The 16,284-nt window shown below is 46.4% G+C and overlaps 2 protein-coding genes across 4 annotated transcripts in view; both read left to right on the top strand.

Moving 5' to 3' along the window:
* The first annotated feature begins 808 nt into the window (after positions 1–808).
* Positions 809–3,280, top strand: LOC142577753 (thiol S-methyltransferase TMT1A-like). Its single transcript, XM_075687205.1, has 3 exons — positions 809–1,283; positions 2,085–2,304; positions 2,816–3,280. Exons 1-3 carry the CDS (start codon positions 976–978, stop codon positions 3,212–3,214), a joined length of 927 nt encoding a protein of 308 aa, XP_075543320.1. The 5' UTR covers positions 809–975; the 3' UTR covers positions 3,215–3,280.
* Positions 3,281–11,040: 7,760 nt separating this feature from the next.
* Positions 11,041–16,284, top strand: part of mesh (sushi domain containing 2 mesh) — a 50,611-nt gene continuing 45,367 nt past the window's right edge. For 2 of the 3 annotated variants that reach the window (XM_075688977.1, XM_075688975.1), the window contains exons 1-2: positions 11,041–11,249; positions 12,663–12,955. In XM_075688977.1, coding sequence (XP_075545092.1) covers positions 12,874–12,955 — 82 coding nt within the window. In that variant the 5' untranslated portion in view covers positions 11,041–11,249; positions 12,663–12,873. Of the gene's footprint in view, positions 11,250–12,329; positions 12,956–16,284 lie in introns of those variants that run through there. The other variant, XM_075688976.1, reaches the window with a different exon arrangement.

The raw sequence follows: 16,284 nt of genomic DNA, 5'->3' as shown, positions 1-16,284 counted from the left end.
GCTGACCGCTTCATTGCTCTTGCTCAAATTTCGCAGAAATATCACATTTTGCAGTCTGCGGCGTTAAATATAATACTTGGCACAGTTAATTTCATGTTTATTTTTTAAAAGTGTGAACTTGCCTGCACTAACGGGAATGCGAACTGCTGCCGCGAGTAACGTTGGCCGCGACGGGGGCGACGGCGCAAGCATAAACTCGTTTCGCTGCCTGCCGGCAGCTGCAGAAAGTAGCGTTTCGGGGAGGGCTTCCGCGTGTTGCCCGTTGGCACGATACTGCGCCAGGGATTTATCAGCAGGGCAATGGGCGACCCAGATCTTATATCGGCGAAGGACCAAATTGACACATACCAAAATATTACGATGCACTATAGAAACCACAGGTTGTATTGCCCAACCCCGGACAAAAATCTACACAAACAGGAACAGGTAACACGTAGAAAACTCAAAACAGACACACTACCCAATCCATGGTCACTCATATACCCAGACGTATACTCTGCCACATGTCAGCTATGCTCACATCCAAAAACAGATATTCCACATATGTTAAACGAATACCCCGGAGACTCAGGTCCGGAGGGAGTCAAAAACTTTGCAGATTGGGAGGCCTGTAACAGAGGACACTTGAAATCCCATTCACAAAATACTTATTTCATTTCACCTTACTTTCCTCAAAGAAAATAAAGAGAGAAAAAATTGAGAACAGTTTTTTTCACCGCCCAGTTCAATGCCGATTACCCAGAGTGGGTTGCGCCATTTCACTAGGGAACAACTAAGCCAGAATGAACTTCGTAGCCACAACTTCGTCGTCGACGTCTTTCTCGAACGTTGGCCACGAACGTCTCGTGCGATGCGCCGCGTGGCGAACGCGGCACTCGCCTGGGCAAGAAGAAACGGAAGCGAAGCTCTTCTCCTTCGGCTTGTCCTTGACGTTTCCGAGGAAGAACAACAGGCAACCTTTCGGAGGGGGGCAACATGATTCGAGTCTCGCTCCTGACGATCGCGACGTACCTGTCGGCGGCCATGCTGCTGCCTGCCGCCGTGCTCCTGCTGGCACTGCAGCGCAGCCACTGCTGCCGGAAGCTGTTCGCCACCTGGGTCTTCTACCCGCTGCTGCACCCGCTCATCAAGCACGCCTTCGAGGGCATTCGGCGCGAGATCATGTTCGAGCTGAACGACCTCGTCTCGCACGACCCCGAGCTGCGGCGCGAGGACGCCATCCGCGTGCTTGAAGTGGACGTCGGACCGGGACGAAATTTAGACCACATCTTCAGAAACGTCAGGTAACAATGACGTATCTCTTTCTTTTTTTCTCTGCTCCTTTATTGCCTGCTTGCCTACAAGTCAACGTAAATGTGTGATCACACATCCCACCCGCTTTGTGTGTTAGCTTACCAGACGCTGATATAAAATCAATTCGCCACAAACAATCGTCTTGTACACAGCATGCATTTTGACAATTTATTTCCACAAAGTCTTCATGCACAGATTTGCCTTTGACATCACAGTGTTAAAGGCTAACAGACAAAAAAAAAGAAGAGAGAGAGAGAGAGAGATGCCCTCAGGGCAACAAGATGGCGCGATTAGAGTTAACCGGTCGGCGTTAATGTTTGTTTCTGAAACGAATCTACGAGGGCAGCATGGTTAATTAAAGACAAGCGGTTCAGACAGAAAAATTTAGAGTCGACAAACAATCTCGCACTTTCGAGTTGGCGAGTGAAGCGCTTATCGCGCCTTACTTTCATATCTTGATTACCCGGCCCGCTTTCTAGTTTATCAAAACCCTTCAACGGGAATATCGTCTCGCAGCGTTCAAGAAGTGCTACAAGGGTAGCACGTGCTGCTAGGAGTCACAATGAAAGGAACAGGGAATTCATGAAGCTTTTCTTGCAGCATTAAACCAATTAATGAGCTCCAACCGCTAATTAAGCTTCACTATTGCCCCCCCCCCCCCCCCCATTACGGTTGAGATTACGAGTGCGATCATGGCAATATCTCAGAAGAGTTGACAGTGTGTTCTGAAGCACTGTACTTTATAGATTAGATTTCAAATGATAACTGCTGTGCGGGTGTTCCTGCTACAGGTACGTAGCAGTGGACCGGACCTCCACGGCCCGGTCCAAGTTCCTGCGGCGTCAGAGCCAGTACGAACACATCAAGCTGGAGCAGTGGTTGCTGACCAGCGGCGAGGACCTGGCCCAGGTGCCGGACAACCACGTGGACGCGGTCATCGTCACGCACGTGCTCTGCAGCGTCGCCGACGCCCGCAAGCTGGTCAGCGAGTGCCGAAGGGTCCTCGCTCCCGTAAGAAACACTGCGCGCGTATACTTGCTTTAGCGATCATGGCGAACGCAGGATGCCGTGAATCAACCCCGCGCTACGATTTTGACAAAAGGGCTCATTTTCGCGTTAAATCTTACAAAACACGGGCTTGTAACGGTTCTCGTTTCTGGTCCATTCATTTGTCCCTTCGTACTGGCTTGTACACCGTCGCGTCGCTCGCCGGAATCGACCGCTGGGCATTACGGTGAAAGGAACAGGAAACTCAAGCTTTTCCTGAGAACTGTCATCCATAGGCCGACAGCCTTTGCTGTCATCGCTATCAAGATTGGCTGACTTCTAACCTGTATGCGTCTAAGTGCATTCAAACTGCTTCGTGAGTGCGGGCACACACAACTGAAAGGAGACAATGAATACGAAATAGTCGCAGTATATAGCCCAAACATGGGCACCCCCTCCCAAACTGCTGCGCGATAGAATCTTATTTGTTTCGTTCTCCACTTAAGACATCCATATTCCTTGCGCTGCACCTAAGGGTGGCAAGATGCTGTTCATGGAGCACGTGGCCTGCCCGCGGGACTCGTGGGTCTACCAGCTGCAGCTCTTCCTGGACCCGCTGTGGCAACTGCTCACGTGCGGCTGCCACCTGGGTCGCGACGCGAGCACCGCGATAGTCGAAGCCGGCTTCCGGGAGGTGTCCCTCAAGGAGGTCTACCTGCCCATCCTGGCGTTGATTAGCCGGCACGTCTACGGGGTGGCCACCAAGGCGGGTGCGCCCTGCCCCGTGTACCGATCGACTCGGCGCACGCCGCCGCCGCTGCTTGCGAGGCCCGCCGTCGACCAGCCGGTGCCGCAACCGGCTGTGCCCAAGGAACTGCCCCCCACTGGCCTGGGACCAGAGGCTGAGCCGCTGGCTGCGCCGTCGACAGCGTAGCGCCGCCGCGCGTGCTATGTCATTTAGTAACGGCGTACATTAATAAAACTCATTTTTGACCACGCAAAAGAAGGTTGTATAGTGAAGTACAGTGAAGGTCGTATAGTATAGTAAAGTGAAGCAGCAGGCGGGATTCGCGTTTTGGTGAACGTCAAAGGCTTTTTACATGTGGCAGGAAAGTGCGGGCTGGATGCAAGCAGACATATGGCAGCGTGGTATATAGCACGGTCGGAGATAAAATAAGACGAAGAACGTAGTGGCAGCGTTATAGCATACACGACAGTATGACGTGCACATTTTAGTTTATTTTCCTTGAGAGAGAGAGAGTTGGAGAGAGAACACTTCCTTGCTGGGGTCAAGGGATGGCGGGGCCGGGAGACTGGCTCCACCGGGGCCTCCCTCCTTGAGGCTCGATCACACCGACAATGACGACATTCACGAAGAATTAGATGAACAATGTCTTGTGCAGTGCGAGTTGCCGAAGATGCATTCTCAGCGACACGCGGATAACCTGCTGCGCCGTTATATACCCTCCTTCTGATGCATTTGGTGCACCGTACTGACCCTTTTCGCTAAGCAGTTCGCTCTAGAGGAGCGAGATAGAGCTTTCGGCGGGGCGCCGCACGTTGCCTCAGCGAAAGCGCACGAATACGAAGTCATTACCTCTTTTGCCCTGCTTCTGTGCGATCAGATGTCGGAAATGCAACTGGGTTTTCTCTAACGCACATTGCTCCATTAATGCTGAGAAATATGGAGCGGGGAAGTGAAGACGTGCGCAGTAGTTAGCTGCGAAAATTGTGAGTGGCATATTCAGGCATGGAATGTATGTGTGCGTCCAAGTTCACGAACCGCTGCTATACGTAAGGACTGGCTGTGTTGCCGGCTCTTCGCGATGCACGGCTTCCCTCGAGGATAAAAATCGCTCATCCGCCAACGTTGTAGCGCTAACATCCAAGAAAAGTACTTCAACCTCGGAACGTTTGCGCGAGTGAGCACCGCTCGCTACACGGTGACAAAGGGAATAGCGCCGATTCTTGACATATATGAAGTTTCTCGCAGGTTGTCTACACACATGCACCCCAACTCACACGAAAACTTACTCCCACTCTATCGCCAACGTATCAAGAATAAGTGAACGTGCATGTACTCGAAGCAATGCACCGAAGTATGGGTAACGGCGACTACACTGGTCACAGCACACTAATGTTCGAAGCTGAACGTTTCGTAACGGTCCACACAGTCGGCTAGTGCCTAGCATAATAAGTATTTGCTACAAGATACTGTATAACGTACAGAACATCTACGCTACAAGCCTTGTGCCCAGCAAGAAGAAATCTATCGCGACTGAGCATACCCGCGAGCAATCGGGCAGAAAATAAACAGTGACCGCCTCGGGGTCGATGGCGAGAGACGAACCCTCAGCCGAAGAATGTTAGAATAGAATTTATTGACAGGAAAGACAGAGAGGTCGACCTGAGCTAGTGCGCTCTAGTCTGCTACTCTAGTGTACTCAAGAACTGGAAGGCATACGCTCTTAATAATAATAATAATAATAATAATGATAATGATAATAATAATAATAATAATAATAATAATAATAATAATAATAATAATAATAATAATAATAATAATAATAATAATATGTATCAATGCTTACTATAGCGCCCAGTAACAACTACGGAGCCTTCGTACTGATCAGTTAAAAAGGGATACGCGAGACAAAACGTACAAAGACATATGTGGTATACAAAACAATGCGAAAGGGAGAAAGAAACAGGCAAACCGAAAAACAAGGGGGCGGTTGTAAAAGGGAGTTAATCATACAACATGATTATCTACAGTTATAGAAAACACAGGAAATGGACTCTGAAATATGTCAATACAGGGAGAATACTTATTACACGTTCTTTTTTTTTTGGTCAAGCCATAGGACAGTCTTTAATGTTACAAGGCTGGGCAGAAAGTGAGGAACGTTGCCTGGTATGCTTCTGCTGCACGGAAAATTACACATATGATTGAGACGCTTTGGACAATATATAATGCCATGGACCATCTTAGAGAGAGAGAGGGGAAAAGAAGGTCTGATTCAATACATCTTGATCAAGCACCGCAAAACCGGTGTTTGAAAATAGATATAAATTTATTTTCCACACATTCAATGAGATCAGAATTAGATTTTCACGTTCAGTCCCAAATTACAGAGGCACATTGTATAGTAGTGGACAACCCAAAGTAGAACATAATTTCAGAAAGGCAGCAGGCGAGTGCCATGGAAGTCACGCAATATACGACAAACAATACCAAGAGCGCGAGGGGCACGCTGTTTCGCATATTTAGCGTGCGATGAGAAGCTTAGCGTTTTGTCGAAGTACACACCGAGATCTTTCATTTCATCGACCCTGGGCAGCGGAACATCGTGAAAGGTGCAAGGAAATTGCGGAAAAAAAAAATATATATATATATATATATATATATATATATATATATATATATATATATATATATATATGTGTGTGTGTGTGTGTGTGTGTGTGTGTGTGTGTGTAGTTTATCGCTTCTGCACCAGCTTAAGAGAGCGAAAACATTTTTTTGGAGGTCAATGCAGTTGTGAACACTGTTGAGAGTCTTCAATAACGTTTGGTTGTCAGCATATAGAAGGAATGAAGAGTGTCGTATTGCTGACGAAATGTCATTTATCAACAGTAGGAAGAGGGCCAAGAGCAGATCCTTGAGGAACTCCGCTAGTGGCCTAATAGCTAACAGAACTCTGTCCATGAATGCCAACGAAAGAGGATCTATTGCTTAGCTGATGCGATGGAAGAAGGTATGTCCATTTGGCTAAGCTTTGTAATAAGCAGTTCATGGCAAAGTACATCAAATGATTTACTTAGGTCAAAGTAAAGAGCATCTAATTTGTCTTTATACTATGTGTCGCACTGGAAGCACGGGCCATAAATGTGACCAAGTTCGTTGCTGTGGAGCGCCCTGATACAAATCCATGCTGTTCATCTATGAAAATGTTCTTAGCGCTAACAGAAAGCAGGGAATGCAATACAGATTCGAACACGTTTGACACAGTGCAGGGGATAGCTACAGGCGAGTAGTTAATTGCTACGAGAGGCTATTTTTCGAGAAACAAATGGACATGATTTGCCACGATCCGTTAACATTAGCCAGCACCTTAGGTCAAATGCCCGGCCCTTCAAAACAGCGGCGGGCTTTGGATTTATTGTTCAAATACCTGTCAGAAATTGGTCTAATAGGAAAGCTTTAAAGATTGAATATTTCATATACAAAAGCCTAAATTTACCCGCCATGCCACCTGTAAATATTAGTGTTAGGTCCACTTACACATTTCATATTTATTTTTATTCTCTGTTTCTCCCACTCTCCTCTGGAATCTTTTAATCCCATTCCCCTGCCCTATACAGAGTAGCATGCCAGTGGTTGTATACGCGCCGGCAAAATTCTCTGTTTTTCTAATAAAGAATCTCTCTCTCTCTCTACAATTCTAGCACCCGATTTGCGTACGGGCACTGCCTGTGCTATCTTCCACGCGCTACAAAACGTACCAGACTTTAGGGAACTGTTGAAGATGCTTGTGAATGCATGGACAAGCACACTTCCGCACGTCTTACGCATTGCGGGAGGGATACCATCAGCGTCACAAGAAAGTGAAGGTTTGAGGCGCTTCATAGACTTGAAGACAATGTCGTCATTGAGTAATGACGAACACCCCATACCAGACTGAGAAGGAAGGTTACCCGAGTTAGAAAGATCTCTTACACGAAATACAAAACAGATATGCTCTGAAAAAGTACCAACAGTGTTCGAAACAACAACGCCATCTGCATCAACAAGACATACACCTACAGCGCTCTTTTTAGAAGAGGGAGAGTGCGTGTATCATCAGAAATATTTTGAATTACCTGTCATTCAACACGCTCGATGTGGTTGTAGTGAGCATTATTATAAAAAAAATTCCAAGACAACGACAGCTCCTACATTGAAATTTCGACTTATCTAGGCCTGTGTGTTCTGCTTTTCTGTGTGCACGGTCTTTCAGCTTTGTTGCCATTTTTAGTTCTTTAGAAAACCAATGAGGGAACTCTGACTTTCTGAGTGGTTTTGTACGTATGAATGTGCGCATGCCATCTTCAATGACTTTCGTAAACAAAATAAACTTTTCATTAATATCAGTTGTCCCATCTACGAACGACCAGTGGGCGTTTTCAAGTACTAGGCAACGTAGTCTCCAAGGGAGGAGATGAAGCAGCACTTCGTGTTTTTGTTGAACGGATGCTGCGTTTCTGTGCTACTAGAGTTAAAGAAGCAATTAATAGAGGGTGGAACTTATCTGCCGCAAACAGATGAACCTTGCAACGCATGACGGAAACAGTATTAAGATTCGTAAGACAGAGACCTACAACGTTGGCACAGCAGTTCTCAGTTAGGTTTGGCACCTGCGTGAAATTTAAATGCGATAAAGCCAAGCAAGGAGTGGCATTCTTGGGAAATGTAAAAAGGAATTCTGGCAGATAGCATTATTAATCCATAAAACTTTTGGCACGCGAAAGTCAACAGCAATAATCAAGACTTCGCGGTTCTTATGCAAAATTATAACAGTTTCAAAGGATACAAGGATAAGACCAAGCACTGCAGGAGTTACGTCAGATGCTACATAGAATGCACCAAGCAACACCCGTTCACCACCTGAACAGCGCGCGTCTATGCAAACAGCCTAATCATCGCACACTAGATCTAAGCGACGGGCACATTCTATCGCGCTATCAACAGCGATAGGGGCGCCACCACTTTTTTGCTTCCAGGAAGGATAATGTCGATTCAAACGAAAAAGGTTATTATGCACAGGAGATGCTTTTTAGGGTAAAAGACAGGTTTCACTTCAAAGTATTACAGAATTGAGCAGAAGAGACAATATTTGAAGAGAGAATATATTCACTTTGGTGCGTAGGCCTCGAACATTTTGATAAAGATACATACGTCTGCTGCGTCACTGATATGTCACCTTCCTTTTTTCCAATCTTTCACCGCTTGCGCTAGCTGCTCCTCGCACAAGATCATGCTGTCGTGGAGCTTACTACGAGGTGGCTTGAAGAAGAAAGACCTTGGCCACAGAGAAAAGTCACTGAGACGGTTGAAAGCGCCGTCGGAGACCTCGACGTGGAGCGACGCATATTTCGTCTCCAGACGCTTAACGGACAATGATGTCGAGTCCACAGCAGTTAGTGGGCATCGGGTTGCGAGCTTGTTGTACATGGCGATAGTTTCGACACGAAAAGTGCGTGGCGTTTAGCGGCAACAAGAGACTTGGTGTCAAACGATGATGATAATGATGATTATATAATAATAATAATAATAATAATAATAATAATAATAATAATAATAATAATAATAATAATAATAATAATAATAATAATAATAATAATTCGCCAAGCGAGGGCAGTGATACCGACCAGAATAGGTGGTGCGCTAACTTCTTGCTCTGCGTGTTTGCATTTCTGAACATTTGCACTGTGCTTGTAAAAATTTCATGTTTTGAATTCACGTTGGCTGCGACGAATCTGCTTAATATTGTACTTCTAATAAAGGGAATAAAGTATATTTACAGTCTCTCCATGTTTTCTTTTTTTGCCTGTGGAGAGTACAAAATCGTTCTGCTGCAAATATATGTAGTGTACAGTGCGAAAGCTATAGTTTATTCCCAGTTTCTTTCTGAAAAAAAAAACGAAAAATACATAAATTTTTTCATGCTATTCAACATTTCCGGAAATTTTGCATCTCACTTCAAAACCGCTTCAGCGGCTGTTTCTCTAACATCCTTCATTCTTGGGGAACAAATAAGGAAAGAAGAGAAAAGGAAGACGTAGGAAATCAAGGAAAGAGGGGCAGCAAGGAAGAAAGGAAGTTGCGCAACTTCCGTGAGAGGGAGTCTGTGAGGTGTGTATTAGTCGGTAGCGGGCGACTGGAGCGAGCAGACGTCTCACTCGGGCGAGATCTCTGCGCTCGCAGCACCGAGCAACAACGCCGCGCTCTGACACATTGCTCCCGATTTTCTGCAGGAGATCCACTCTGATTTCGTGACGTGGCTGCGCCGGAATTCGAGTTGTGACGCACCGTTACTCTTTGGTCGCACGCGGGCAAGTGCAGTGACTTCATTGTCACGACACCGCTGTCCGTTAGAAAAGTCCGATCAGAAACGCTCAAATTACGAACAACTTCCGTATGCTGTGAATCATACAGGCGCGATAAGCTGATTACGTTGCCGCCGGCAACGGCGCTCTTGTCGGCGATAATAGGCGCGCGGGCGTAAGTTCGGGGATCGAACTTGTACAACGCCGTATGCGGAGAGAGTCGAGATAAAGAAAATCACCCAAGTGGGGGGTGTCCCAAGCAACACGGTGCCGCATGTATAGGCCGCGGCACGGTGATACCACTGTCCCACGCCCCTCTTTTCCTTTACTCAAATATTTAGAATCAACAGGGGCGGTTCCCTAAAATCTTGGTGCTGTCGATCAATGACACGCGGCACAGCTAGGATGCAAACCATGAGGCAGGGAGGTAAACAAGCAAGCAAGCAAGCAAGCAAGCAAGCAAAACATTTTTCACTCTCCCCAGTTCCATCCTTCTGCGCACGATTTGGATGCTCACTCGAAAAAAAGCTCTCCCTGGCACGTATGCTAAATTTCCTGACAGAGAGAACGCAGTCCATAATGGATCGGCCCCACATGTACACTCTCGCGGCCACCGCTTTCTCTTCCCCCCTTGCACCACCAACTATGACGTAATGAGCGCAAGGTGTAGAGTATACCACAGCCGCCCTTATCCAGCTTGAGCTTTCCTGCAGTAAAGTGAGGGCACATCTCGGAGGCGCCTCGATCCAGAGGCACTGTGGAGTTGCGCTGCTGAACACAAGGTCGCAGTTTCGACCCCGGCCGCGCCTGCTGCATGCATTCCAACAGGGGGAAAATGAAAATAACAATAACAAAATATTAAGAAAGAACGACCATATACCGCGCATCGGGTGCACGTTAAAGAACTTAATCCGGGGTCCTCCACTATACGGTGCGCTTCATATAGTCAGATCGTCGTTCTAGCACGTAAAGCCCGATCATTGAATTTGTTAAAAAAAATTCAATTACCCCCGTGCCTGCACCATAAGCCGAACCCACGTGCCTGTGCAAATTTCGCAATTTCTACCTGCATTTAATCCTCTGCCACCCTCTGCGCTCAAACACCGCTGCGCTGCCCATTCTCCTCCCCACGTGTAGGGTAGCAAACTGGACTCAGTATGGTTAATCTCCCTGCCTTTCCTTCTTCCCGTCTCTCTCTCTCTCTCTCTCTATCGAGAACTTCAATGAAACTTTAATGGAATCGAAAGAAGTGGAGAGGTCGGCCGGATTGAAGTGCTTCTAGCCTGTACTGTACTGCAACGAGGATGGTACCGTGAAGTTGACGGTGAGCAGAGCTGCACATCATATATCGACAACGACAAGCTGACGAAAACAGCCTGCACAAAAACCGCTGTGCTGCCCGAGTCGACTCAGTTTTTGTCAGCCCCGACGCTGTTTCGGGCTTCTATAGGGAGTGGGTACAGCGGAACGGGGGCTAAGGAAGGGAAGGGCGAAGGAAATGACTACGTGTTTGCATCCGCCTCCTCCGTCCACTCATTCTCCTTGCTCACGCACCAGCTCACGCCTGTGACTATAGGAGCATAAATGGCGATAACGAGAGAAGCCCGACGCAGCGCTTATCGCCTGCAGCTCTCCAGGAGATTCGCACTCTGGAAGGCTAACGGTCTCGGTTTCTTCCTCGCTGCGGTTACCTTGTTACGAGCGCACGCGAGCCTCGGTCATCTGCACGCCGCATTACGGTCGGCGACAGAAAGGGGCTTGTATGTTACTGCATACTCTATGTGCGTTCTCGCTGTGGTCCCCTAAGGGATAGAAATAAAGAGCCCTGGAACTAATTTTGCGGCCGCCGTGTGATCGTCGTGCGACAAAGGCGGTAAACGGTAAGGTCACCTTGTGTGTTTTTGTTAGTCCTCAGTTATTTATCACTCCCGCTAAAGCGTTATCGCTTGCGGTAGGATGTTACTTTTTCGCAGGCGTAACCATCTGAGCGAACTTTGCTGAGAGGCGATCTAAAAAAAAAAAAAAATACTACACATGCATCGCGTGTCTAACGTCTAGGCAGTGAGTGTGGTCGAAGGGCGTTGATTTGTTATGAGCTGAGAATGAACGCGTGCAGTCAAGATACGGCGCTATTATTTCGAGGATTAGATGTTGTGATTCAGTCGGTTTACGGCATTGTACTACTGAGAAAAAGGTCGCGGGTTCGAAGCTCCACCGCGGAGGCCGCGCTCTTACGAAAGTGAAGTACGAAAGTGAAGTACGAAAGCACCCATGTACTTACATTTAAGTTTTATTTAAAGCAACTCCAGACGGTGCAAATTTACCCGGAATCCTCCACTACGGAGTCTCTGATAGCCCTGCAGTTGAAGGCAAAACAACGTCAAATACTTGATGTTATAACGGCGAGCACAGCATTCAAAAGAAGGCGCTAGTAATGTTCGTTTCGTTTTATATTTATCGAACCAGCTGTCATAAGAAATACAGGAGGCAGGAAAAAAGAAAGACTAACCGAAGGAAGAGAGCCAGAGAAATAGATTCCGTCAATGAAATAAAAAAAAAATGACAACAGTCAAGTAAACGATGCAGTAACAAACTAAACTTCTTTTTCATTTTCGCCGTTCGTGTGACACTCGTGCTTCTTCTAGATTTATAGTGTATAGTATAGTGCACCAAACTGTCACAGAGAAGCATCACCTCGAGCCAAAACAGGGGGGTTAAAACAGTGCAGATGGCAAGAAACGTCAGTCGTGTACACAGTCTCTCGCACACACTCGAAACCGCGTTGCTTGTTTGACGAGGTGGATAACACGAGCACGTTTGTTACCAAAGTCCCGGCGAGACTTCGCGTATAAGGACGAGGCCAGGCAGGCACGTACCCGATAACGGGACAGGCGCGCAATGCGCGCCCTCCCTTTCCGCCTTGCAACGCACACAGCAGGCGCACCTTTCGTCGCGCGCGCACTCTGCACTCATCGTTCAAACGCCAGCCCCGGCTACGCAAACGCGTACCTTACTCGAGACCTTAGCAGCAAGTACTTCACCGATGCAGTGCACACCCTCTCCCTCCAAACGCATACCTGGGCGCATCACGCTGTTGTGCTGATCGCATCGTTTCTGCTCTCACAGGCACGCCCAAAACCTACATGCGACAAAAATGCAGGGTTTCAACGTAAACTTCACGCTGGGAAACTATACACTATAGTGACTCAGGCCTCTTAGAACGAACGGGTCGGGGACATCGCGATAGTACAGCGCGGGATGACCATGCATCGCCGGCGTTTCCTCGATTTCAGAAACAAGCCGGGAGTCTTGTAAAGCAAACAACAGGTGTACTTCGTCACGGAGGCGACTTCTGCTTGGACCGTTATCGCGGAGGCACGCCAAGGCGCCTGCGATAAGCTCCGGAACGCGCGGACCGCCACTCCACCTCAGTGCACCGCTGCAAACTGGGCAGAAGGCACGCTGCCGCGCTAATCGGTAGCGGCCAAAGTCTCGAAGACAAAGATGGCGGACGTGCGATGGACTGCCGTCTGCTTGGTGTGCGTCGCTTCGGCCTGCTGGGCCCAAGACGTAGGCTCGGGAAGCGGTAAGTGGAGCCGACGGTCTCGTTTTCAATGGTTCTGCGACGACTACATTGCGGACGAACTTTTGAAAACGTTATGTTTGCTGGCAACCTAAGCCTAACATCGGCCGTTTTTCGTCTGTTTTTGGGTGTGGCTCGCTAAGACCGATGGGCGGCTGCTGCCAGTGACCGCTGGCACAGTTGACTTCCGTTAAGAGGAACTCGGTTAAGCCGAATTTTCGGACATGAGGAACAATGTGTGAACATTTGCATTGTTTCTCATCGACTCAATCAATATAAATATATGTATATATCCGCTGACGCGAACTGAAAATTCGCTTAATCCAAACTTCCGCAGCCACCACTGGCTCCTGCTATTCGGTAATGCGAGAGGCTATAGTGTCGGTAGACTTGGAAGAAGCGACTTTGGTATAATTGCGCAAGAAACAAATTGTGTGTCTGTATACGTAAACAAATACGCCAGCGTCGACGATGACGTAGAAAGCCTGCAGGGCTTATGCTACAGAAACAATAATTGAGGAGATCCTCGAGGTGAACCTGCAGTTTGATAATTATGGTAAGGACACTGCCCAGGAGCCACAACAAGTAGTGGTGTTCACACATGATGCAGCTGACAGCGCCCAGAATACCTTGCTGCTTTTTTGTTTTACAACAACGTGAAGGAATTGAATCATTTTTCAGCAGGCTAGGTGAAATGTCAGCTTTTGTTACAGCGCAAAGGTTTGCACGGCGCTGACAAGCAGCAGTTTGTATCATGCGAGTGCAATTGTTTATTTTACACTTTTTAATGCTGGTTTTATTGCGGTTTCACTTGTTTTGTGTCATGAATATTTAGGTGCACAAAGAATAGTAGATTCTAAGTTCTATGGATACATTCTGCCAGGACAAATTTTTGACAAGACGGTCTGGTGGAATTTGTCTTAAATATAGCTTACTTAATTTCGGTTGGTTAATCGTTTGCTTCTTAGTAATTCGGCAAGACTCACAGGGGATGGGTTTTGAATCGGGCGGTAGTATGAACAAAATTTAAAATAATTTTGTGAAATTACTAACATTAATAATATTTTGTAATCCGTAATAATATTAAATGAATAATAATAGTAATATTAAATAGTCATAATGAAGGCGTTTGATACTCTGAGCGATGTTACTGTGAATTTCAAGGAATGCACTAAAGAGGCAATGCTAGCAATATTGGATGGAGGTAGCAGCTCTTCTGTTTGTTCTGTCTCCTTCACTTGCAATTTAATCAATGCGTAAAGCACACATTGCAATCATGAGGAAGGCAGGGTCCGTATTTCCAAATATGGTTCGCAAAAGAAACTTAGTAGAGGCAGTCGTCGAGCAGAAGCGGAGGTGTCACGGTGTCATGTAGACTAAACCAAACCTTCCTATGAAAGTAGTAAAAAGCAGTCGCTTTTATTTTAAAACATTTAAAACAGTTTTGTTGTAATTAGGTCTATGCTCTCAATCGCTTTTATTTCCTCTTGAACTTAGATTTGCATTTAGTGGTACTCGAGAACACAGACGAGAAACGCCGCTAGAAAGTTTATAACCGATAACAGAAGGCGCTGGCACTAAAAAGGCACTTTGTGAACGGCACCTTCCTTATGCATATTCCTACCACGGTGGGTAGAGCAAGACTGAATCAGAGATCAGTTACGGGCCGTCGCGTCAAGCTCTGAATGAGGCCGACCTTGAAAAAAAACATTACTGCCTCCGCTAAAATTAACGCATCTCGCCATCGGCATGATGGTACACAAAGTGCAGAACAAGTGCTTTATAAATATCACAAGTGACTATCATTTCATTTTGTTTTCCTTAAGGACCCAGCAGCGGGGGGTATTATTATATAAGGTGGTACATGTGGTGCTTCGTACCAAATGTAGCACCCAGCATTTTAGTCATATATATATAGGGGACGCGTTAGCAAAGTGAAATCGTCCTTTCTGACATTTGCGAATAAGCACCATTATGAAGAAAAATTATTCTTTATTTTCAGGAGTGGTGGTTCGTAGCGTGCTTGACAAGTGCGCTCGAATTTCGGCGCCAAACACTTCTAACCTGCATAACACCTAGGCGGCAAAGTGGTTAGCTTAGCTTAGAATTGCTTAGCTTAGCTTAGCTTAGCTGGCATGAAGCGCAAAGCTTGGTCTTTCAATCTGCCGATAACACAAACCGGTGACAGTAAATACGCCTGTAACCGTGAGAAACAAAGAAATGATGCAGATTATTCTGCGCATGATAATCGTATCACCATACTAAACGAAATTACAGAGTGACAACAAATCTGGGAAAATTGAGACTGATAAGGGTATACTCGTTTGTACAAGAGAACAAAATAAAAGACAAAATATGCAACGGATTACAAGCGGAAATGAAGATAACTATACGCAAAATGCATGATTCTCTTTGTGCTAACAACGCAGTGTCGACCATTACACGCTCAAAATCCCTTGCTGCACACGAGACCTCAAACGTGCATTGCGGTTGGACATTTTCACGCTTGAATAGTAGCATTTAAACAATGCCGACAACCCTATACTCGATTTCATGTCTCGCTCATTTTCACAAGGTCTAAACGCAACATTTATGAGCTTAAAATTTTAAGGAAAATATTTGTTTGGTAATTGCCTGCCAGTCGTGTTACACATCCTACAAGATGACCCCTGGCCGCCATAGTTACCTGTAAGTTTGCCTATAAATTTAAGTTCGATGGATGTTGCCCTTATATCTGTCAACAGCAACGAAAACGTCAAAACCAGCACGCCTGTCACATCTCAGCGGGAAAATGCGCGCCTTTGTAAAGGTTAGCGTGATAAGAGTGTACGACATCATGCGCCCGCAGTGACGTAGACGGCAGCATACGATGACGCATCGGCGTCCACAGTTGAGACAACATCCTGTAGCCGTTTCTCGTATAATATGCACATCTCCTTGAACATGATATGGCACAGAACTTTAATGTAATGCTCAGTATCTCATAGACACTAGTGCGTTCTTCAAACATGCATGCATCTTTAGGTGTCTCCAATGGCCGCACTGTCCCTCAAAGTAAGATTATTGTCGAAGCGCTGTAGTACACTCTGAGGATAATGAAATATTGTGTGGATAGTAGTAATTCTATTCCAAACACTCAGTTTTCAGTCTTAAAATTACTTTTAGTACAATGGGCAATAACAGCACAACTCTTTCCTGTGTGTATTAATTTGTTAATTGGGCTGTCTTTTATTCCTCTGCTGGCACGAATATTCTGAAGCACACAATTTATTGATCGCACAGAAAACATCGTGGAAGCTTCCTAGTAAAAACGGCCCACCGTGCCCAGGAAG

The sequence above is a fragment of the Dermacentor variabilis genome, chromosome 4 (assembly GCF_050947875.1).
Source record: "Dermacentor variabilis isolate Ectoservices chromosome 4, ASM5094787v1, whole genome shotgun sequence".
Classification (NCBI taxonomy): Eukaryota; Metazoa; Arthropoda; class Arachnida; order Ixodida; family Ixodidae; genus Dermacentor; species Dermacentor variabilis.
This window is presented reverse-complemented; position numbering and strand designations above follow the sequence as displayed.